The 25927-nt window shown below is 38.7% G+C and overlaps 1 protein-coding gene across 3 annotated transcripts in view; it reads left to right on the plus strand.

The window, feature by feature from the left end:
- NBAS (NBAS subunit of NRZ tethering complex) overlaps positions 1-25927 on the plus strand; it is a 335592-nt gene that overhangs the window by 273327 nt on the left and 36338 nt on the right. For 2 of the 3 annotated variants that reach the window (XM_070512577.1, XM_070512578.1), the window contains exons 45-49: positions 5191-5271; positions 7606-7824; positions 10724-10926; positions 13003-13092; positions 23565-23760. In XM_070512577.1, coding sequence (XP_070368678.1) covers positions 5191-5271; positions 7606-7824; positions 10724-10926; positions 13003-13092; positions 23565-23760 — 789 coding nt within the window. The remainder of the gene's footprint in view (positions 1-5190; positions 5272-7605; positions 7825-10723; positions 10927-13002; positions 13093-23564; positions 23761-25927) is intronic. The other variant, XM_014848079.3, reaches the window with a different exon arrangement.

Here is a 25927-nt window from a genome sequence, read left to right on the forward strand (position 1 = left end):
AAAAAGAGTGAATATCTGTCTGTCCTTTATTAGTCAGGGAAATTTTTTTCAATCTCTCAAATTAACTGTGATGTTTAAAAAAATATGCAAATAAGGGGCTGGCCCCGTGGCCGAGTGGTTAAGTTCGCGCACTCTGCTGCAGGCGGCCCAGTGTTTCGTTGGTTCGAATCCTGGGCGCGGACATGGTACTGTTCATCAAACCACGCTGAGGCAGCGTCCCACATACCACAACTAGAAGAACCCACAACGAAGAATATACAACTACGTACCGGGGGCTTTGGGGAGAAAAAGGAAAAAATAAAATCTTTAAAAAAAAAAATATGCAAATAAGATAATTCTGCTCTTGATTTTCCCATTATTTCATACAGTTGCTATTAGCAATGTAAACTGTGTAAACCCTGATTTTTCCACCTGACTCTGTAGGTAGCAACGGGATTTTTCTCAAGCCACCTGCCATTTTCTAAATATCAGCCTTATCTTCAAAGTCACTCTATGTTCATTTTAAAAAGAAAAAAAAGTGTCTGCTTAGTAAGAGTTATCGGCTTTAAAGTACTTGCACATGATGAAAGTCGTCTTGGTGCATTTTGAATCAAGCTACTACCTGCAAATGATAGTAGTGATTGTGTCACTCGTGCTTAAGATCCTTCCTTTCATGCCTTCCAGGCCCAAAGGTGATAAAGACGGGTCCCACCAGCTTGGCCCACAGGCCCTTCTTCTTCCTCGTTCTCTGACTAGCCTCTGCTTGGCTCTACATTCCAGCCAAGCCCATTCACTCCCAGGTTCCCCACTTGCTCATTTGGCCTGGTGACCTCTGGGAATTCTTCCTTTCCTGCCTTAATGCCTTCTCACTCTTGAGGACTCTCTTTAGAAATAGCCTCCTTTGAGAAACCCCTGACCTCCCAGCCCAGTTGGGTCAAAGTACCCCTTCTAAGGCCCTCCGTAGCATCTCACATCTACCCTATTGCAGTTTTATAATGATCATGCTTCTTTGTCATGTCTTTTATCTCTCTGTATTTCCAGGTAGGCTTTAACGTACCCAGGGGCAGGGACCTGATCTAATTTTGTCTGTGTCGCCAGCACCCAGCCCAAGGCAAATGTACAGCATACTTTCACTGGATGTATATTGAATGAATAAACTGAAAGTCATCGCTCGTTTAGTGTCCTTGTGCCTCTTCCTGGGTGACTTCTGATCACCACGGACTGGCATTGTCCTGATGGCATACATCTGCTTCCAATTTTTTTGTTTTAAGTCCTTTAAAATGTCCTTTTGCAATTTTAGCCTCCTAGGGCCCTCTTACAGGAACAGGATCCTGCAGAGTCACCAGTAAATTAGAGACTTCGGGTACATTTCTAGGAACATGTTGAGAACAAGTCATTTCATTGCACTTTTAAAGGTTCTTTTTTCTCCTGTATATTGATCAGAGTTGTTTAGTAATTTAGCAACTATTTTCTGTTTGTCTGCAATGTTCTTAACATTATATTGGCTGCTGGGGTTACAGAGATTTGAAAAGCCCAGGTTCTACCCTGAAGGATCTCATTGTTTACTGAGGGAGACGCACAAGTAACCAAAAGGTTTTAAGGTGGTGTGATACATTCTCTGATACAGGTAGGCACAGAGTGTCTTAGGCGGGAGTGGTTTGTAACACGAGGAGAACGTGATGTCAGGGACGCTTCCAGAGGAGTGGGCTCTGAATTGATTCTGGAAAGACTGGCAAAAGGAGGCTTGAGAAAGGATGACATTTTTTTCTCAGATACCTGTAGTTTCATATTTTTATTTGATATAAAAGTCTGTTATAGTGTGTTTTTAAATGGGGAGCCAATAAGACATTTCCATGTAATTGTCTTCAGTGAACAAGCTGCCTTCAGTGCCTTCTGAATTCCTGTAGTTCAGATTCCGTAGCTACCCTGGCACTGCCCTCAAGAGCACTTACAATTTATTCTCAGTTCATCTTTCTCGCTATAGCTTTTTAATATGACAGATCAGGAGATCGGTAAACCGTGGCCTACACGTCAGATTCAGCCTACAGCCTGTTTTCGTACAGCCCTTACCTAAGACTGGTTTTCACATCTTTTTAAAGGATAATAAAAACTAACCAACCAACCAACCAAACAGAAAGATATGCAACAGAGGCAATATGTGACCTGCAAAACCTAACATATTTTCTGTCTGGCCCTTCACACACCTGCTGTATCCAAATTACAATGCTCACTAGTGATTACATGTATATCATAAGCTTTCCCACTTCTGCAACTCTGCTTTTGCTCTTCTGCCTCTGTGAAATGTTGTCATTCATCCATTTCTTCATCTATTCATTCAATAGGTATGGCATTTGTTACTTATGAGCCACCATCCTGGGCTCTGGGAATAAGCAAATTGGGGACAGACAGTAAGCAAATAGAAACACAACATATTAGTTATGAAGAAAAAATGATGCAGGGTAAGGAGAAAGAGACCAGTTAAGGATGCAGGGAGTGCTGGCTTTATAGAGTGGTTAGGGAGGGCCTTTCTGATGGCAATGTTTGTGCCGAGTCCTCAGGGAAGCACAGGAACAAGAACCATGAGGATACCTGGGAGAACATTTCAAGCAGAGGGACCAACAGTGGAAAGGCTCTGAGGGACTGCAAGGAGGTCAGTGTGTTTGGAGAGAATGAGAGTGTGGAGAAAGGGAGGGTATGGGGTCAGACAGGTAGAGTGAGGTGAAGAGCAAATTATATAGGGCCAAATTGGGCATTGAAGCCTAGGTTTTATTCTTAGTGAATTGGGAAGCCCATAAACAGATTTGAACAGAGGCCTGACATAATCAGATTCATGTTTTAAGAATATCACTCTGCTACTAGGTAATGCTGGAGTAACAAATTAACCCCAGAATCACAGTGGCTTAATGCAACAAAGGTTAATAATATTCCTTCATGCTCCTAATCCAATAAGAGACTGCAAAGGGATCTATACCACAATGTCACTTAGGATCCAGGCTGATGGAAGCGCTACCATTTTCTGTTGGGTCATTTGGGACCTATACCCTCCTGAACTGCCATGGCTGGGGAAAAAAGGGAGACTGGATAATGATACCTGTAGATTGCTTATTGCCTTGGCTCAGAAATGACACGTCACTTCTGCTCAGATTGCATTGGCCAGAACATGGCTCATCCTAGCTGCAAGGGGATTGGCAAATGCAGTGGAGTCCATGGAATGCTTGTATTTGGTGAGCGCCACTATCTCTGCTGTGTTGGGGAGCCAGTTAGAACCATTGCAATACATGAGAGGTAAGGGTGGCTTGAGACTGAGTGGTGGCAGTGAAGGTGGTTGGACGTGGATAGAGCCTGGATGTATTTTGAAGGTAGACCCAGTGAGATTGGCAGATGCCATGAATGACTCCTAATTTTTTTCCCCTTCCCACTGTCTTATCTCCTATACTAGATATGATTTCTTTGAGCCTGGTTCATGTTTATATCTCATTTCTCCATAGGACCTGGAAAGTAGATGCTCATTAGCTGTTTATTGAGTGATAGAACAATTTAGTCACCTATCTTTATTTTACAAAATCTACATTTTTTAAAATAGCAATTGCTAATTGCTGTTAGAGAATAGTTTAATAAATTCTTTGGTTATTATAGTAATGATGTGTATGAATGACATGTTAATGTTGTGGGCTTCAAAAAAGAAGATTAAGAATAAAAATACCTTGTGACTACTACAGATAGTGAAGAAATTATTTTTCACTCTGGTATATTTTTTGTCAGTCTTTATTACTTTTTGATCCTTCCATCATAGAAGAGTTTAAAGAAAATAAATCTATTAGATGTAAATTCAGTGTTAAATTTATATTTCTTAATCTCACCCTGGAGTCTTTCACAATAAACCTTTTTTTCACAAAACAAAGTGGTGAAAAGTTTAAATGCCCAGTTAAGTAATACCTAGTCAAATAAAAGCCCATAAGTCTTTTATCATGTCATTCTGCTTCTTAGAGATCCTGGCTCTCTCAGGGAAGTTAACTTAGGGTTGCGTTTGTTTATACTCTATATTCTTAATAGTGTCAGGTTATGTAGATACTTTGATAGAGCATTAAAAATGGGGGGGGCGGGAACCACTTCTGATGATACTGGTGATGAGATCAAGCAATTTAAACTCTGAAAAAATGTACTCACCTCTCATTGCCAACAGCAAGTTCTAAGAAAGCGTAGACTCAGTAATGCTGAGCAGACAGTGTGCATCTATGTAAGGAGACGGGTGTGCACCTGGATGTTGGAGCAGAGGACTTGCCGATGGAGCGGCTGTAGAGGCTGAAGAAACATGAATCCAGGATGACTTCTGCACGTCTCAGTATTGACACGTGATTAGGAATTTGCCTTGCAAAGAAGAGAGAAAAAGGCATTTCACTGAGACAACAAAATTCATAGTGACACCACGGAAGATGAAAAGTCTCTGTGTCTGGAGCTTAGAGTATGGTTACAAGAATGCCATGAGGCTAGAGGGTTAGCTTGGGGCCAGCTTGTGGAAGTCCTTGAGTACCATGCCAAGAAATCTGGGAAGCTTATAAAAAGATTTTTCTGGAAGGGAATTACGTGACAAATATATTAGGAGGCTAAAAAACTTAATAGGTGGGAAATGGCCTGTATATTGTATCTGTTGGTCCAATTAAAATTCAGCTTCCATTTATTGAGCACTTACTATGGGTAAGGCATTTTGCTGACTGTTTTACATATTTCATTTAATTTCTTAAAATGACATTGTACAGTAGATGACATTTTTCACAATTTGCAGGTGAAGAAGTAGCCTTAAAGCATGTTGTCAAGTTGCCTAAAGTCACTCAGGTAGTAAAAGATTAAACACAGGTGTTCTAAGTTTAGTGTTCTTCCTACTTATCATATATTCCAGGGGTGGTTGACAATGGCAAGTTAAACCTTGGACAACAAAGATGGCATCTGGACCTGTCCAAGGGCATAGAGACCCGTTGTTTCTGGCAGGAATCTGCCTCCTGCATGTGTGAATTGCCTGCCCAGTCCCTACTCTCTTGCCAGTCTGTTGTTGAAACTCTTCCACACTCCACAATATGCTAGAAGAGTGTAAATCATTGGTCTGCTGGTATATCAAAGAATTCCCCAAACTCGTATTTCTTGGGGAAAAAATATAAGTGACTAGAAAGGAAAGATTTGCTCTCTATATTCTTATTCCTTCTTCCTTTCATGCAGCATTCGGTCAGCAGGCACTCTATCATGCAGTCTGTCAGCGTCTGTGAGGAGGCAGAAATGACCAAATGGAAGCTGTGCGATGTACGTTGAAAAGGGAGCACTAGCTTGGTAACCACGGGGTCTGAATTCTGGCTTTTACTCTTCTCACTCACGCGATGAACCCAAATGTGTCACAGCCTCCCTGGGGCACAATCTTCACATCCGCGTAATGGGAGAATTAGGGAGGTCTGTTGAACTAAACACAAGTTCTGGTGTCTTGTGTTTCTCAGTCATAAGAAGGAGTTCAGAGTTTGTCTGGGGGAAGAGACAATAACATAACTAATACTTGCCAGTCAGTGGGGGCTTCTGATTTTGTTTTGTGCCATAGGTGCTTGGAGGTAGCACTTTGGTAAGAAGTGGGGGCCACGGAACCTGTTTTGAAGCTGCAAAGCAAACACTTAGTTATAATTCAATGGAAATAGTATTTTCCTGAAGGTACCTTTTACCAATATCTATATGGGATTACGAAAATGTCAGCTATCTACATTATAAAACGTTAATTCTATGTAGAGTGACTTGGAGGGGGCTGATGGGAAATGGAGGGTGAGGGAGGTTTGCCTCCTAGTGTGGTCACTGTGCCATGTATTTTTTTAAATTTTTATTTATTTTTTATTTATTTTTATTGTGGCAACATTGGTTTATAACATTATATAACTTTCAGGTGTATGTCGTAATATATTTTGATTTCTGTGCAGATTACATCGTGTTCAGCACCCAAAGACTAATTACAGTCCATCACCACACACATGTGCCTAACCACCCCTTTCCTCCTCTTCCCTCCCAGCTTTCCCTCTGGTTATCACTAATCCAATCTCTGTTGCTATATGTTTGTTTGCCATTGTTTTTATCATCTACTTATGAGTGAGATCATATGGTATTTGACTTTCTCCGTCTGACTTATTTCACTTAGCATAATACCCTCAAGGTCCATCCATGTTGTCGCAAATGGTGCCATGTATTTATTGAAGCCTCTGCCGACTTTTAAGAATAACCAGAGACATACAGTGACTGATTTTAAGAAATAATAGGAAAAATAAGAATTTGTTCTAGGACTCGCTATATGTTTTTATTTGTTTTTAAAAAATCAACACAAAGTCCTTGTAAGGCTATAGTAAAATGTACTTGAGTAGTTGACAGGAGGCTAAAATCCAGGATCCAAAGAGGTGCAGATTGGCAGGGCCTAAAAAGACCCCAGCATGGCTCAGAGGTGTGTGGTGCCTCCATCAAAATGGGTTAAGACTTAATTTTGTATTCTTGAGGGCAAGTGAGTGTAATATTTTTAATATTATTAGAAAAATATAACCCTTGCATACCTAGCACAGTGCCTTTCACATATCAGCATTCAAGAAATACTTGGTGAGTAAATGAGTAAAAACAGTGTTGTTATAGAAACTCTGGACAGTTGAGAAGAACAGAATTGTCATAATCCCAACACTTTAACCTAATAGTCACTAATATTCTGTATGTGTGTGTATATATATATATATATATATATATATATATATATATTCTTTCGTCTTCAGCCATATGCACAATATAGTTCAGATTTTAGTATAAGCATGGTATGGACAGTTTCATAATTTCTGATTGCTAAAATTTAACATTTTATGATAAATATTTTCCAAATTGCCATATTGTTTTTATAATTCTAATGTTAATGACTACATAATATTCTATCTAGTAATTTATCATAAGCTAGGTACTATTTCTCTTATTATTAGACAGGTTGCTTTTGAAGTTGTATTTTTATAGTCTTATTCCAGTTAAAATCTTCATGCCTGTGCTTTTTTCTTCTTTCGAATTATTTCCTTATAATAAATTATCAGAACTGGGAGTTATGGTTGTAGAAATGACTCTTCCTTTTTGCACTGGAACCAGTAATCTATTTGAATACTCATCACAACACCACCTGCTTTTGGGTATTAGCATTTTAAAAAAATCTATATTTGCTAATTTAGTAGTGCAAGTGGTACCTACCTGTTTTTGTTTTCTTCACATAAGAAGAACTAGTATAAGAAAAGTCTTATTCATTGGTTAAAGTTGTATATATTAAAATTCCACTTTTGTTCCCTCTACCTCACTAATGCCTTGTTAAATACGCCATACACAGTCAAGCGCTGCACGAGGACGTTTTGGTCAGTGATGTATGTACGTGTCTGTGACAGTGGTCCCATGAGATTAGTACCATAGAGCCTAGATGTGTAGTAGGCTGTGCCATCTAGGCTTGTGTAAGTGCACTCTGTGCTGTTCACACACTGACAGAATTGCCTAATGACACTTTTCTCAGAACGTATCCTCATTGTTAAGTGACGCGTAACTGTACAATAACGTAGGGCTGGTTTGTTTCACTGTTGTTTAATACCTTGTTTTTTAAAGCTATCTGTGGAAGCACGTAAAGAGATGACTAGAAAGGCTATTAAGACAGTCAAACATTTTATTGAGAAGCCAAGGAAAAGAAATTCAGAAGAAGACATTCAAGAAGCTAGTGATTCTAGAGTGACCTATGCTGATGCTTTGAATCATCTGGAGAAATCACTTGCTCACCTGGAAACCCTCAACCACAGCTTCATCCTTTCTCTGAAGAATAGTGAACAGGTAATGAAATGAGCACTTGCATATGTTCAGTCACTCAGATAACATCAGTATATTCTTTCATTTATCCTTTAAAGCTGGGTTAGTTGTTTTGATTGGGTTTTCAGTCTTGCAGATACCTTGAAAATGGTCCTCAAACCTCTGTCCTTTAGCCTCTTCATTATCACTTGATTGTCAATTCAGTTCTCACTTCTTCAGAAAGGATTTTAGGCCACTTAACATAATCGATAACCTGGGGGAGGTGAGAGATGTGGAGGGGGAGGGGTGGGAGAAGAGGGGCCTGCGTTGAACCCAGGATGGGTGCTAGGGTGAAGGGAGAGGTCCCTAAAGCTGAGAAATGATGAAAAGATGATGGTTTGCAAGCTCCACTTCCAGCTGGTAGGTGTTTTGCTCTCCAACTGAATAAGGAAGATTTTTTTCCCCTAATTTTTAGGAAAATTCAGAAATAGCCACCCATGCCTACTTTGGCACATTATGTTTTGTATGTTCTCATCTTGTTTTTATGTTGCATGTTTCCAATATACTTTATTATCGATGTGAATGTTTTGCCTAGTAGAATTGTTCCTAGTTGATTTCTAGTTGAGACCTTCATGGTGTCTCTAAAAGCGCTCTGTGAGAGACGGGAGCCCCTGCCCTGAGGGGGTCTGAGGACCAGTGCGTAAGGCTGTGTGGAGAAACCCACGGTAGCTTCGGCACTTTTGTTCTATATTGTCACACACAACACAGTCGTGGGATTTTTAGATGTTCCTTTCCATAACTGAACAGTCGACAAATCAATAAGTAAATTGTTTTCATATAGGTGGAGACAATGTTTAGATATATAAATCATATTCCATTTGCCCCTTTAATGCTATGGTAAATGATCCTGTGAGTGGCTGCTAACCTCCTCTTTTATTTTTCTTAGACCTTACATGTTTATTGAATTATGTTCTTACTTGTAAAAAAATATGCCTGAATAGAAAGATCACTCAGCGGAGAGGAGTTCAGATAATGAAACAAATGGAAGTCTCCAAAATTTGTATGAGACACATAAATGCACACCCCTCATGGAAAAGATAATGGGAAGAATTCAAGTTTGAAAGCAGTTTTATTTCATTTTGTATTTTTCAATGCCTATTAGCCTGTCTAATGAATAACATTAAATAATGGCATGAGCAATATAGAAGCCTTTGCAGGGAACAAATTGGCTTTACCAGTCTGGATTTTATCCTGCTGACATTTACAGTCTGATAGTCCATAATTACAAGAACAAGGGTAAACTCTGAATCTTCAAGTAAAAGGGATTTATACTTATTCGTATAAAAATTTTAAAATACTTCTTATTTATTTTTTTAATCAGATATATTATATGTAAATCTGGAGAATTGTCATCACTCTCCTGGGAACATGGTCTGTCTTTCAATGAGTAGAGAGCAGAAAGAGTTGGTAACAAAAACAGCCATTTGTTTCAACTAGGCTGTGATTTAAAAACACCAAATGGCTACTTGCGAATGCTGTTCAGTCAGACTGTGGATGGCCTGTAATGGACACTTATGGTTCCTAAATTGGATGTTATTTGATTTTATTACGGCACCTTTCATAGCAAACTCTGGAAATAACCTTCATCCTTGTACATTTGTCCCTTTTAAGTTTGAGCCTTGATTGTAACCTCTTTAGTAATATCCCCAGTGAAAGAACATCTGATATACTCAAGACGGTTGGTGCAGTCTGAATTAGAGGCCTTCATCTTGTGGAGCCTCTGTTCCCCCCTGTCTCGGTAGGGACGCTAGTAATTACCCTACCGAACTCACGCACATTTCTTTTTTAATAGAAAGTTTCACAATGGGGAGAACAGTAAACGACCTCTCATGTGCCCAACTCTCAGATTCAACAATTATCGAAACGTGAGCAATCCTATTTCATGCATACCCTACCTGCCCTCACCCCGCTCCAGTGGATTGTTTTAAAGGAAATCCCAGTCATCTTTTCAATTTATCTATAAATGCTTCCATATTTATTTCTGAAAGGTCCCTTTAAACATAATCAATACAACATTACCACAATTGAAAAAACTAATAGTAATTTTTTGATATCATCAAATCTCTGGTCAATGTTTAGATTTTCACATGGTTCTTTTGAAAGACCAGACAGTATATTCAGGATTACTTGCGAAATGATAAAGAACTTGGAAAGTGTTATTAATGTTAAGTGACCGTATTTGGTATAATGAAAAAAAATAGTTTGTGTCCTATTTCTTGAATTATTTGTTGTCGCATTAGTTTTTACAGATATTATTGAAGAGGGACAGGCAGTGTGACATGGTGGATGGGGAAAGGAGACTTGTATTCTAATCCTAGCTCCCTTAATGACAGGGTGTGTGACTTTGGGCATATATTTCCACGTGACATCTTTGGTCTTCAATTTTCTTTTTGATAAAATGGAGCTAATTATAACTCCTTGCGGAATTGTTCTAAGCATTAAATTAAATAACATACGTACAATACCTGGGTTTACATACTATATGTTCAGTCAGTTATAACTGTTATGTGGTTGTAGCACAAGGATAATAATAGAGAAACTTGCCCTTAATGAGCATTACTTTGTAAGGACTCACTTTTTTATTATCTCATTTAATGTTCACAATACCCTCTATTCACAAGAACCTGTTGTCCTCATCCTCACTTTACAGATACTGATATTTGAGATCACAAAGGCCCACTGAGTAATAAATGGTAAAACAAGCATTTGCACTCAAGCTTGGTGACCCTGGAGCCCAAGCTCTTAATGAACACTACATGTTCTTCAGTCTGGTTTGTGGTTGGAATGTATTTGCTTTGAGAAGCGTTTAAATATGCTTCGCTATGTCCATGTAGACATTTAATTTCTCTTGGATATTTAGGTGTTGAATACCATGTTTTTGCAGGAGACGCTGCAGAAATACAGTAACCTCTATGATCTGTCCCGATCAGAAAAAGGGAAACTTCATGATCAAGCTGTGGCCATGTGTTTAGATGGTCAGCCTCTAAGAATGATTCAGCAGCTGCTAGAGGTGGCTGTGGGCCCTCTTGACATTTCACCCAAGGATATAGTACAGAGTGCAATAATGAAAATAATTTCTGCATTGAGGTAAGCTATAAAATAGTCATTGAGGAAAACCTGAGGTGATATTTTGCCAATACTAGTGCTTGTTTTATGGTTGTTATGAAGATAAAATATCATCATGCATGTAGAAGCATTTTATAAACTATGAAGTACTTTACAGAAGTGGAGAAGGAGATTTTTATTAGATTTCCCAAATTCTTGTGTCTTGAGAACAGAGAACCAAGAAAATGTTTGATCATTGGTATTGTGTGTAATATGTCAAGAAACTAGCTAACTTCTGGTTAGACACCTCCTCCCCCTACATTATTCTTGAAATAAGGGAAAGGCCAAAATGGCATGTGAAGCAGCTAAGTGTCAGACTGTCATGTGACTTCAATGTGGATTTTTTCAGCTCTTGCCTTTTCTAATTCCCCTTCTGTGTAGCAGTGGGAAAATGGTTCTCAGAAGATCCTTTTGAAGTACAGAAGGCAAGGTTAATCATATACTGAAGGAGTTAGACATCTGTTAAGTGTCTTAGGACATTATTTACCTGCAATTAATGGCATAAAACTGGCAATTGAGAAATTCCAGCTTTATGTCGATCTGCTGGTCTTTGTAGGAGTGCATCCAAGAGGATTAGAAAGGGGGGGAAGTTAAGCTAAGAAAATAATAAAGCATCAAGTGCTTTCTGTGAATAATACAATTAGGCTAAAAGATTTAGTTGTGTTTAATTTATTCTCCTTTTAAGCATTCTTTGTAATTCTGTATTGCTCTTGAGGAACTTTTTGATTAAATGCATGTCAGTTTTCAGCAGCTGAACCGAAATCAAATGAGCCTTTATCAATTTAGCTACCCAACCTCATACAGCTTTCACCTTAATGCTCTGAGGTATCTGGTAATTTTATATATATATAGAGAAGTAAAGTATCATAACGTTTCTAAGAAATAACAAATGCCAAATTAATAAAGCTTTGTTCTATTATTAACATTATGTTTTGTTGGTGGTGGTTATACGAATGACTTTCCTCTTTCAGATAATGACAGATACTTGTTTGCCACATTTTGTACCTTTTGATTCATAGTTATCTTTTTATTGTTTCTTAAATCAAGATTTAGATGAAGCTCACAAGAATAAACATTTTGAAAAATTAGTGCATTGATGAATTTAGTTGATTTCCGAAACATTGCACATTTTCATTAATAATTGAAATAAAATATGACATGATATTTTTACATTTATAAAATTCTGACAGAAATTACACTTCTCTCTCCTTCCCTGCCCCAAGTTCTAATGCTAAAGATTTGGTTCTGGTCTAATAAATAGTATACTTAGCACGCAGAAGACATTGAATAAATGTGAACTCAATCTCAGCAGTGGAAGGAGAGGGAACATCAGAAGTTCAGCTACCTCTTTTTCAAAGGAAAAGAAATTTCTGTTGACAATGTTCATAACGTTTACTTTAGGAAGTTAGGAAAATTTAGTGGGCATAAAATAACAAAGGCATGAAAGTACTGAATCCAGCAGTTGATTTCAATCATATTGCTTACATTATTCAGAAAACTTACCTAAAACTTCTTTTTCCTTTGTTGCATTTTCAAAATTCGCTGGAGTTCTAGACATCACATTTGTAAAATGAGCATAGTCCTAGTACCTGTCTCATGGGCTGTTGGGATTATTAAATGACAGAATGTTTGTAAAGCGCTTAACGGTGCCTGATACCTGGAAAGTACCATGTAAAAATTAGTATCTTGAAGAAAAGGTCAACTGGAGAATTTAGATGATTATTTCATATTTAATGTCTAAAATAACTCATGTATTTGATGTTCATTGAATGTTTTTTGAATGACAGCATGCGAATAGGTTTTGTTATTCTATTGATAAGAAAAGAAGGATATATTAGAGTGTGAGCTCCTTAAGGACAGAAAATGTTTCATTTCCGTATCCTCAGCCTATAGTAGCGGGCACAGTACATTTGTTGACTACGTAGCCCCCGATGGCTGTGAGCTGGCCGTATGCTATGTCGGGGTCCAACTAGGTTCATCTGAGCGTAAATGCCAAGCTTATTTCTGAGGCTTGAGTAACCCTCTTCTGAATCGGCTCTTCTCTCTTTCCCTTCGTAGTGGAGGCAGTGCTGACCTCGGTGGGCCAGGGGACCCACTCCAGGTCCTCGAAGGTGTTGTTGCAGCCGTCCGTGCGAGTGTGGACAAAGGGTAAGACGGGAACAACTCTGTGTATCTCATTAATGGCTTTCCTCAGAGTCTTGGAATTACTTTTAATATCCATATTTATGAAGCTCCCAAGGCTAAGCAACATTTCTAGGCGTTTCTGAAGAAAGAGCCTAGGATTTTCTGTATAACTGAAGAGTGGCTGTGCACGTGGACTTGGATTCCCCAGCTGTATGCTTGCCTGTCAGCTCTAGCAGGGCATTCACCTCTCCCTGAGCCCTGTGTGCCTTGCAGAGCATGCTCTTGTCTTAGCCCCTTCCTAGGGGGGCCGGGGAGGGGAACTGCTTCGAGCTTCTTGGGGGAGAAGGGATTCACATCCCCAAGAGGGTAACTGTGCTGATTCGCTTGGAAAATCCTAGAGTGTATATATTATGCTGTTTTTTACACAGCTTCATATGTCTTCTGTCTTTTCTGAGTGCTGAGAGTGTACGGGCTTCATTAAGTCTATAAAGGCACGTTTCTGATGCCAGTTTTTGAAAGACTTTTCTCATTGCGGTGCAATGGTAGCAATAGGAATAATAGCAAGAGCAAATTAACAGTTGTGTACTTCCCAGAATTTACAAAGATCTTCATATGTCTAATAGCCAGGTCAGCCTGTAAGGCCTCACCCCAATTTTCTCTTTTTAGTAGAAAATATTATATAATAATAATAAAGATGTGTTTGAGAAAATTCCGCATACTTCCATTCAGTAATATAATTGTTTTTATTTGCATATTACCTTCTAGTTATTGTTCAGTACACGTACATTTTTGTATAGTTTTAATCAAAATCTATGAACACTTTTATTTTCTTTTACTTACTTGCTATTATAACTCTTTCTATTTATCTTTGTAGATTTAATGATTATTATTATTTTTATTATTATTAGGTGAGGAATATTGGCCCTGAGCTAACATCTGTTGCCGATCTTCCTCTTTTTGCTTGAGGAAGATGGTTGCTGAGCTAAAGCATCTGTGCCAGTCTTCCTCTATTTTGTATGTGGGATGCTGCCACAGCAGGGCTTGATGAGTGGTGTGTAGGTCTGTGCCTGGGATCCGAACCTGTGAACCCTCTGCCAAAGTGGAGCACGTGAACTTAACCACTACACCACCAGGCCAGCCCCTAATGATTATTATTTTTGATGGCTGTATATGTTGTTGCCGTTTTCAGATGAGGATAGAAAGCCTCAGAGAGGGAAACTGACTTTTCCCAGAGTCATAGACCTGGAAATAGACCCAGGATTCCACTCTGGCTCTAAATCGTAGTTCATCTCCCAGATGCCTTTATAGTTTATTTCCACACATTGCTGTGTGCCCACGGTCTGAGTGAAAGAATAAAGGATACGCCATAGAGGTGAATGGGGAAAAGCATTGCAAACAAGACCCTCTGCTTGCTCTGCCTTTTGCCTTGCACAGTTCTCTAAACCCCTCTCCTGTGGTCTTTAAGTAGTAAGGCAGCTACAGCAGTGGCTAATTTAGGCCTCTTATTCTAAAGAGAAATTTATTTATTTTCTGCTCATTTACTGTGGGCCATGCTCTGTCCTAAGTCATGAGGAGTTAGATATTCGTAAGAAATAACCTCCAACCCCAAGGAGCTCAGAGTCTTGCAGGAGAGACCAGCTTGCCCATAGCCCTACTTACTATACTATGGAATAGTAAGTTCTATGCAGAAAGCAAGGTGGAGGGAGTGGTTTATTCTGCCTAGGGAAGTCAGGGCAGAATACACAAGGGGTGACCTTGGCTCTGGCCTATGAAGTAAGAGTCTGTTAGAAGGAGGAGGTGGATAAGGGTATTCCAGGCTGAGGTAACTGCCTGAGCAGCTGCAGATGCATCAGATAGCAGAGCAGGCAGAGAGATGCTGCATGGGAAACACTCAGCCACTTTCTAGAGGATACGTCTAACTGCTGCTGTTCTAATCACAGCTGTCAGTTCTCAGGCAGCGGCTCCCTGGTGAGCTGCTGTCGGCAGGGCCGCTGCTTTCAGGTGATGCTGACCTGGCCCCTGGCCCCATGTGATGAAAGGGATCTTAACAAGCACTGCGTTAATCCCCTTGCAGTAGGGTCCCTCAGTCTTGTCCCACTGGAGACATCTCAAGGAGATTAGAAGGCAGTGTTTTTCTTAGTGAAGTTCCAGCCAAATATACAGAAGAATGCAACTTGGGTCTCTTGAATGCAGACTGTTTTTTTAAGCTTCGGTTTCCAAAGGGAAGACATTAGGGAATGGAGAACCAGAATAAGATCCTACTTCTTATTCCAGAGACACAGAATAACAAAAGCTTCTTAACAAAAAAAAGAGAGAGAGAAACTTCAGTGAAAAAAAGAACAAAAGGAAGAAAGACAAAGTCATAACGTTTATTTCCGGCAAGTGTTTTTTGAATCCACAGGGTTAAATCTGTTACCCTTGGCTTCAATTCCCCTTTTCAACAGTGTGCCTGGCAGAGTCACACGGGGGAGACTGTTTTCCAGATAGTTCCCATGGAGTGACGTGGGGATTCAGGCCCTTTTAAAGTAACCCTCTCAGGTCACTCACTCATTACTTGGCCTGACAAGATTGCCTACCCTCTAGGGGGCCATGTGAGGCCTCTGTGCCCCTCCCCCTCCCTCTTGGTGACATAACAAGCCTCCCTCAGTCCCAGCTCTGTGACTTGAACATCCACTGCCCTCGGTGGATGCGTTTAGATCGTCAGCCACCTCTCTTCGTACACATTGTCAGCTATCTTTCAAACACACACACACACACTCTCACGTGCTCTCTTAGGTTAGGCATACACCATCCCATAATATTCCTGGCAGGGACATTGCATAGAAAAGTAAGAATTTGGATGTGTGTATTAATGGCTACCACCAAGTGTTTGGTTTTGTGTTTACGTTTTAGACAGTTTATGCCATTATCAGCATGTCCTCCTTGCCTTTTTTTATTGGTATGGATATCACTTGCCTTTTAACTGCGGCTCCTGCCTCGCCCGTAAAGGCCCTTTTCTCTCTTCTTTTACCTGTGCAGAGTGTAAGTCACATAAAACAGCACCATCTAGAAAGGCCACCAGTGGCGCCTCCAGCCGCCTGCATGGACAGCCTTCCTTTTCAGTTTGATCACATTCTTGCCTCCAGACATCAGGGTTAAGTATTCTAGGGATTTGAAAGAGTGTCAAAAACCTGTTATAATGTCTACAATTAAAGATGAGATTAAGGTAATTAATCATTCAGAGACTCATGCATATTAAGTTTATTTTATGCATGTGTATGCTGTCTCCCATTATTTAAGTATGCCTATAATATCATGTTTTGAGAATATAATCTATATTTCTAGTTTGTGTAAGAATTAGTTCGTTAGTTTGCTTAAGAAAAATATTTTTTAATTCAATAGCTAAAATAATAATGTTCTAAAATAATATATTCATTAAACCTGAAATTAAGAAAATACCATCACACATTTAAGAAACAAAAAACTTATGAACACCTGTTCCTCTATGCCAAGACCTTGGAAAGGGCTGTTCAGCAGCTCAATCCTCCAGACAACCCTGTCATACAGATACTATTACAGATTAGGAAATGAAGCTCAGATGAAGCTTACCTCCCCGACGTAAGGATGTGCTGTGAATTTCTCTACCGTATTTCATTGCCTTCTGATGTTACAGAGCCAGCAATGGACAGTAAGGTTGTGCTTCCAGAACATCACTGTGCATAGGACTTGCCTGGGATCTTATTAAAATATAGATTTTACTTGAGTAGATCTGGGTAGGGCCTACAATTCTGCCTTTCTAACCAGCTCCCAAGTGCCAGCTAGTCCGTGGACTGACCTTTGAGTAGAAAGGTGTTAAGGCCTTACTACCAGCAGCTTTCCTACCTCTTCCAGCTGCTTCTCTCTGCCTTGGCCTTACTTCCTTTTCTACTCCCTGTCTTCACACACCTTTAAAAAATTTTCCTAACAGGAATGACCCACAAGCATGAATCAGTATATTAGTGATTCTCAAGAGGATGTACAGAATTAAATCCACTCAGAAAACAGAAAGTTAATGAGGAATTATTCTGTGCACTCTTCAAAAAGGAAAAAAGGTTTCCTTCAAAACTATTGAGTATTTAAGGAGTTTTTGTTTGTTTATTTAAAGAGCTACTTAATCACAGTAGCAGCTTCAGCTGTCTTAAAGCTTCAAGTATATCGAACAGTGTCAGATCATTCAGACTTCATTGAACTCTGGTATTACTTTAGGATTTCACATTACTTTTAAAGCACAGAAAAGACAAAGAAAGAAAAAAAGAAAGAAACCCACTAGAGCAAATTGAATCTGATTTCTTCTTACTCTTCATGCTCTGTGAGGCAAAGTAAATCATCAGATGTTCTCTAAGCACACACGGTGTATGAGCATTATGTTCTGTAACACTGAACCCTGCTGGAAGTTGTGGTCACCAACCAGGATGGCAGTTCCACTCTACCTCTGCAGGGTTTCTTGGGACCACGTCAGACTGTGTTTATGACTTCACAGCCGCCATGTCTGTCTTGTTACAGTAAGATGTGTCCATGCTTTTACTGAGAAAGGGACCTCACGAAGATATTCTGGATTGGCATATATTTGAGAGCAGTCACAAAGTGCTTACTAGTCTGTATCAAAAGCTAAGATTTGAAATAGGAATTGTTTGCACACCAAAATTATTGCCTTTCTAGAAATTTTTAAAAATATAACTTGATTATGATAATTATTTGAAAAAAATCACACTTGTTATACTACTGCAATGCCATTAACACATTATGCATTTATTTGTTTGCAGTTCTGTCTTACTCCTTGCCAGTTGTCCCAGTTATTTCGTGGGAGCTGATAAGTAGAAGACATTATTTTGGGAAATATCTGCCCTTCCAGCTCCATTTGTAGCAAGGAAAGTGTGCACGGTGTGTGGATCAGTTCATTAACTGAGTTAAGGGGTCTGGGTAGACTCTGAGCATTTGTGTCTCTCACTGTTAGCTCACTTACATTTACTTGCTTGCCCCTCCCTTCCTCTTCTCCCTCTCCTTTCCTTAATCTAGCCTAGCATCTTACAGAGGAGAGCTTGCGAACTCATTTCCTGCTGAGGCCAGGCAGGTAATGGAAATGAGCAAAGTGGACTGGGGTTAGGAAGGTAGGAAGCAGTGGAGGCTGAAGGGAACTCGAGAGCCTGCGCAGGCCTTGTCAAAAGGAGGCAGCCGCAACTGTGTCCTTATCTTCCAACTTTTAAAGGGGAACTGGGAAATTCTGGTTGTGTGTAAAATTTTTTAAATTTTGAAACATTGGCATATACGTGCAAGCCAACACAAAAATTTCTCTGCCAGTTTATAACTTCTGTATAGAAGATTGGACAAATTGACCTTATGTTCCCTTCAGGCGTTCAAATTTTCTGTGACATTTGTATTTATAAGAAATTGCAAAGGTTTGTGTTTTTCTTATTTGAAAAAGCCTTTCCTTCCCCCATTCTCAAGAACAATAATTTTATTTCATGTAGTGCACCATGATTTATAGATTACTTTTCATATTTACTGTCTCTTTTAGTATACCTTAAACCATTTAAATTTAAGGTTGGATTATCTGTGTATGTTATCTATATATGTATGTATGTATGTATGTATGTATGGTTATCTATGTATATATGTTGCAGGCGGAAGCTCAAAACTCTTACCAAGGATTACCTAATATTATTCTCAAGCTCTCTTTTTTCTTTAATTCAATAATTGCCTTTATTTGGTTGACATTTCTCTTCCATTCTTTTATATTTTGTGAATGTCCTCTCATGCTCCATTACATAATAGAAGATCACATTCTCAAATTAATCTTCTAATGAACATATTTTTGTTGTCATTGTCATGCTGTTATTCTTTCTGTTAATAGAGCTACTTGTATATTTCAGATGACTCCTTATCTTTTGGGCCAAAACCGATTATGTGAATGTGTGCGATTTTCCTTTAGTAGTTACTACTATAAGTATTGTACTAAATTACCCTGTGCGGTATAATGACCTCCTCCACAGAAAGTCCTTGTTATAGGCAAAAGGTGGAAGCAAATATCTATGTATTTACCGTGACACTATTGAGAGATTTTTCCCTTTTTATCTATGGTATAACTTTTAAAAATCATTTGTGTAACTTTTATAATAAGTAAATATGTTTTGAAATAATGTTCTCTTTTTATTCCTAAGCTTACTAAGTCTTCTCCTTGCCTTCATAAAATACTGTAAAAATGGAATCACTTTCCATCTTCCCATTCTGGTTTTTTACGTTATGAAAGCCACAATTGGTTATTTTTCACCCACCTATTTATTTTGAAAAATTTTAAAACACAGAAAAGTTGCAAGGATAGAAAAAATAAGACCTATGCACTCTTCCCCTTGATTTACCAATTGTTAACTTTTTATCAGAATTCTTGTAGTCTCTCTGTTTTCCTCTCTCTGTCTCTGTGTATATATGTCTATTTGCTGAATCCTGAGAGTGACTTTGAATTTTAAAAACTCAAGCTGAGATCAGAATGTAAACTATTTTGCAGCTAAGAACTTCAGGAGCCAGTGTCTAGTCAGCGTCCTCGGCAGAGTTTCCTAAGAGCTACCTTTCCTTTCTCTGTAGGCTCACCGAGCACCAATATTCACATGGAAATAGAGTGAAGCTCACCTAGAACATGGTGCTTCTAGAACACAGTGTTTCTGTTTTAGGAATGAGTTCTCATAATTTTATTATGTATTTGGACTATCAACCAAGAGTTAGAGCAGATCCCTCCAAAATATCAAATTTTATCAACCGCACAGTAAGTTCTAATGTAAAAGGAATCTAACTCCATTTAATGACTTGGGCAGCATTGTAATAATAATCTTTCTATAGCACATCAGTATCTGAATGATTTTGATCTACTGCCGCAGTGTTCTGGAATATGCCCCCATTTGGTTCAGTAGCATTGTGTAGTAATTGACAAGGCAGTGAGATAGTCCAAGTTCAGATATTGGCTCCAGTAGTGCTATGAACTTGGACAAGTTATTAAACCTCTCTATGATTGTCTCCTCATCTACAAATTGGAATTGGTAACAGAATACATAAGAAAGATAGTTTTGAAGTGATATAGTTCACGGCACATAGTAAGCTTTCATAAGTTGTTATTATTAATATTGTTTTCATTCCTGTTCACCATATTGAGGTCTTGGGTTATTGTTATAACTTCCAGGGGTCATCATGTTTTAGCTCATCCTACTCTCCCACGACATGGCACTTGGGTGACAGGGTCAAAAAATCAGCTTCATATTATGTGAAATTGGCTTAGACTCAAGGCCAAAAATGTGTTTTAAATTCTTTTCCTCCTGACTTATATTTGATTTGACTGCTGCAGGCCTGAGCCGGCCCCAGCCTGCACATTTCTTTAATCACTCACATGATTATCATGTTTCACTGCTCAGAAATCCTCCGTCATTCCCATTCCATACAAACAAGACCAAATGTCCTCAATATTAATGGTTGCCACTAACTGAAGTACTTAGCTGTGTGCCAGATAGTGTATTATGTACCTTAAATGTATTATTTTATTTTTTTGTGTTTGTTTAATTCTCAACAACCCCGTGAGTAAGGGGTTGTTATCCATCTCAAATTTACAAATAAGGAAAATGAGGCTCAGAACAGTTATGTGACTTCTTGGTCAATGTAACACTGTCTGGGAGCTGAATCTGGGTCTGACAACTGTAGGTCCTGTTTCAAAGCATGAAACTGCACTACCTTTTCAGCCTTGTGTGCAGGCACTTGGCGTCCAGGTGAGGAGACCTGTCCTACCTTAGCTCTCCCCTCTAACTTACCAGCCACACATCCTTGCTTTAGTCTCTCTGTGGACATGCAATGTGCTGTGAAATCTTTCGCCTTTTTTCTTACTGTTCTCTTTGTCTGGATTATATTTTCCCCACCTTTAATTTATATACATCCCATTTATCCTTTATGATCCTGTTCAGATGCCTTGTCCTCTTTGAAGCCTTCCCTGATTCAACTCATTCTTCCTCCAAAACAATTGTTCAAATTTATATTATATTGGCAATTTGGAGAATAGTCACTTTTAAAGAGTTTCTGTTCCATTGTGTTATTAGTTCTCTGAAGCAGAGACCATATAATTTTTCATCTCTGTATCATCAAGTACAAACTAGTGCTCTGATGATGGTGATAATAATAATGATGATGATTATGATGTTGATGGTTACTATTTATTGAGTGCTTGCTCTGTGTCACATACTATGCCCTGTGCTTTATATACATTATCTTGGTTTCACGGACTCCAAGAGACACACTTTCAGGACCTTTGTCTACTTAACTATAAAATGGGAATGATGACATTCATGATTTTTTTTCCCATCACCATATATATGCACCTCTTTACTCCTTTTGCCCACACCCCCACCCCCTTCCCTTCCAGTGCACACTAATCTGTTCTCTTTGTCCCTGTGTTTATCTTTCACATATGAGTGAAATCATATGGTATTTGTCTGTCTCTGTCTGGCTTATTTCACTTAACGTGATAACCCTCAAGGTCCATCCATGTTGTTGCAAGTGGGACAGTTTTGTGTTTTTTGTGACTGAATAGTATTCCATTTGTGTGTGTGTGTGTGTGTGTATGTGTGTATACACCACACATACCACATCTTCTTTATCCATTCATCAGTCAGTAGGCACTTGGGTTGCTTCCACATCCTGGGTCTTATGAATAGTGCTGCAGTGAACGTAGGGGGCCATGAATCTCTTTGTATTGTTGATTTCAAGTTCTTTGGGTAAATACCCAGTGGTGGGATAGCTGGATCATGTGGTATTTCCCTTTGTACTGTTTTGAGAAATCTCCATACTGGTTACCATAGTGGCTGCACGAGTTTGTATTCCCGCCATCAGTGTGTGTGAGGGTTCCCTTTTCTCCATGACATTCATGATTTTTGTCCAGAGTTGTTAGGAAAGGATGAGGCCAGGAATCACAGGTCCATCAGATTCCCAAAAAAATGCTCTTTCCGCCACATGATACAGTCTGTTTACTTTGCACATAGTATATATCCAGGAAATATTTGTGGCATTCTACCTTTTTGTACTCCAATTTACCATTTCTAATACTCCTTAAGAAGGACACTCATAGGTAAAACTAACAAATGACTTCATAAATTTAGGAAATGCTTAAGCCAGTTGTCCACAATGTTTTGTAATTTCTTTTTTCCTAAATACAAATAGTGTATTCTGTTTTTTAATTTAAATTGCCATAAAATTGTGTTGGCAACTATATTGTGGAATGCATACTAAGAGATCTACTTGGTGACATTGTAGAATTCTTTTCTTCTCAGGAGTTTAAAAAAATTTCTTGTGGTCTTATTAAACAATGGAATTTGGTCTAGATGATTTATTTCTGGAAGCCTCTTAAGGATCTGGTTACAACAAAACCTGTGTAACTCAGTACTTTAGCATGGATCTCCAGGGCCTTGTGGGAGCGAGGCTGCTCTCTGAGGAACCCCTCAACAGTCATTGATGATAATTCATTGCCATCATCATCAAATAAGTTGTTTTCCTGAGATAGTCCATTTGCAGTTACAAGAGAAGAGATTCTAATACTGGACAGAAAGTTGTACAAAATGTCCCCTTCCCTGACTCCTTTTAGACTTCACCTTTCTTTAATAACCGAGCATTCCTATTTTATCTTTGGAGTAGTATAAAATTTGGTACTCTTAACTGCGTGTTGAAAATCTATCACAGAGAAAAGCGGTAGAAGGAACATGGGCTTTGGGGCCATATTGCAGTATTATAGATGTTGGGGGCATATCATATCACTTCCATGAAGCCTATTTCCTCATCTGTAAAATGGGATTTACATGCAGAGCACGGTGACTATGGTTAACAATACTATATTGCGTATCTGAAAGTTACTAGAAAGTAGGTCTTAACAGTTCTCATCTTAAGAAAAAAAAATTTTGTAACTGTCTCAAGGTGGTGGGTGTTAACTAAACTTGTAATCATTTCACAGTACATACATCTATCAAATCATTATGTTGTACACTCAAACTAATAATATATGGCAATTATATCTCAATAAAGATGGAAGATAATTTTTAAATAAAGTGGAATTTATAATATCTACTTTGCATAGTTATTATCAACTAGTGATAGTTTATATAAAATTACTAGAATGATGTCTGGCATTATTAGCATCATTAATAAAAATAAGCCATGCTACTTATTAAACTTGTGTAAGAAATAGAGTAGCTAAGGATATGTTAATTAATGATTACTTTTTATCTGCTTTATGTAACTCATTTTAATATGATACTGTTTTAAAATTACATTCCTTTTACATAGTTTTATATACCTGATATGGTTTACTATAAGCCATTTAAAACCTAAATTTTTCCTCTCAATAGGAAAAAAATAAAGTCACTCAACAAACAAGTGTATATAGGTCAATCACCACATCCGGTTCCTGGAAGAAGAAAGGACTTAGGCGTTTTTCGCTAACCCTTGATTCTGGCCTGCAGGGAAGAGCTGGTTTCCTCTGAGGACCTGCTGGAGTGGCTGCGGCCTTTCTGTGCTGATGACTCCCTGCCCGTGAGGCCCCGCATTCACGTGCTGCAGATCTTGGAACAGTCTTTTCACCTGAATGAGGAGGACGGCAAGCTCCTCGTGTTCTTTAGAACAGAAGCCATTCTCAAAGCCGCTTGGCCCCAGAGACAGGTAAGGGAACATCTGACTTGTTACTGAATATTTTCCCTATTAACAATGATTAGAGGTCATTTCTGGATTACTTTAAACTACTTTCAGGTGAATAATCAGCTTGCTAATGCAAACGTTCCGATATGTTCATCAGTCCAGCTATCTAGTGGTTACGACAGAGTTTGTTTTTATTTTTCCGTATGTTTGAATATGCATATGCCTAGTAGATGATATCCCGCTCACCTAATGTGTGTATCATTTTTCTCTTCATAGGATATAGTCAGGATTTTTCACAGCATCATTTAATTATGGTGGCTCACCCTTCCCTGGAGAAATACAGATCTAAATGGAAATGCAGCGTGCAGTTGAGCTAATTCATTTCTTTCATGCTCTGCCCAGGCGCTCAGATACCCTCTCTTCTGTACCCAGATAGACATAATGTAGCAGACACACAAGAGTGTAGTTTCTCCCTACCATCCTTCTCCAGTCCATCTTCTCTGGAACCTTTCCTGATCATTTCAAACCTAATTGAACCTAGAATTCCACACATTTGAGCTTTAATTATTTTTTTATTATTATTATTAAAACTTTTGTCTCCCCACTACCATGAAAACTTGGAAGCCCTGGGGGATGTGCTTATCGTCTTTTGAATCCCTGTAAGTATGTTGTGCATATACTCAGAGCTTAACTGCTTGTTGATTGAATAAGTTGGAATGCTAATTCCTAAGTCAAAGGAATAAGCTGGCTGTCGAAGTTTGGCTCAAATTCTAAACTGATGCGTCCTAAACACATAGTATCTAAAAGTCTGTAACCTCCATCAGGTGCTTTAGCATGCAGAATAGAGCATAGAAAATAAAAGTTAGAAAATAAGACTTCCCACATAATCTAATTTGCAAAAAAGAGTTTCCTGGAAGTCTGACTCCAACTTGATTTACCTTCTGATTTTAAAGTTTTATTTTATAATTTATATTTATATCCTTATTACTACATTTAAATAACAATGAATTCCATTTTTAAAAAATGAATCAAATGTTAATATCTTGAGACTCATCTCAGAGCATTTTCATAATTATCTTACATATTCTTATTTCCTTCTATGAGATAAATAGGTAAATATTATTATCTATTCTTCAGAGTTAGAGAATTTGAGATTCAAAAAAGACTTATGAAGATTCTCTAATATTGCCAAACTGCTGAAATGAATTGTATTAAAAGTTGCTAATATCTGAATAATACTCTCTCTGAGGCACTATGACCTTTCCAACCTACTTAGTTTCAACATTTTGCCTTGAATTGCGTCAAGAGACCACTAACAGCCTTTTAAAAGAGCAGTCTATGAACACAAATGCACTAGGCTATAAAATATATTCCAGGTACCTGGCAAGGTAGATGTTAGAAGTGTGCTTGTTTGCAGCCAACATGAAGGTTCACGTAGCATCCCTGAGGTCAGCTCTAAGTTAGGTCATGTCGTTTTTGCCACATGGACCTTTAGATTCTGATTCGTCCTGAAGCGAATGAATGCTCCTACTATTATGTACTTTACTGACAGAAGTTCCATTTTCCAAGTTCTCAACCTTGCTCAATTTCATCTTTCTTGATGGCTGGAGCCTGGCAGGATGTTGAGGCTGGTTTCTCTGGTTGGAGCCTCACTTCATGTTATGTCAGATCTATATACCGAAAATATTGTGAAACAACGTGGAAAACGGGAAAAGGGGAAAACATCCATCTTATCTGTCATGTTGAAACATTAGAATGTACACTTTGATATTTGGGCCTAAATGCTTCGGGTATAATAAGTATAACCACTGTTTCTTCTTTTGAGTTTTTCTCAGTGTTACAATTACTCAAAAAACAAGTTGCAGCTTTTATGTGATTTCAGTGATTTCCGGATATTCCTGAGATTTTAATTTCTTTGTAGCTTCACTTTTTCCAAAACTAGGATTTAAGGTGGCTTAGCCTTTGTTCCGATTCCTTTTCCATGCACTTTTCTAAGCCAACTTGACTTTATTTCACTGAGTGCAAACTGTTGTCTGCTGTTTCCGGGGTCCCCGTGTCGCTCCTCATTTCCCCACTGTCTCCTCTGGTGCTGCAGGCTGTTTCAGGCTCTCCAGGAAACATCTCTCCCAGATGTCTCTTAACTCTAGTAAAAGTTGCCTCATGTCCCCCTCACTCTTTATTTTCTCCCCCT

The sequence above is a fragment of the Equus asinus genome, chromosome 6 (genome assembly GCF_041296235.1).
Source record: "Equus asinus isolate D_3611 breed Donkey chromosome 6, EquAss-T2T_v2, whole genome shotgun sequence".
NCBI classification, from domain to species: Eukaryota; Metazoa; Chordata; class Mammalia; order Perissodactyla; family Equidae; genus Equus; species Equus asinus.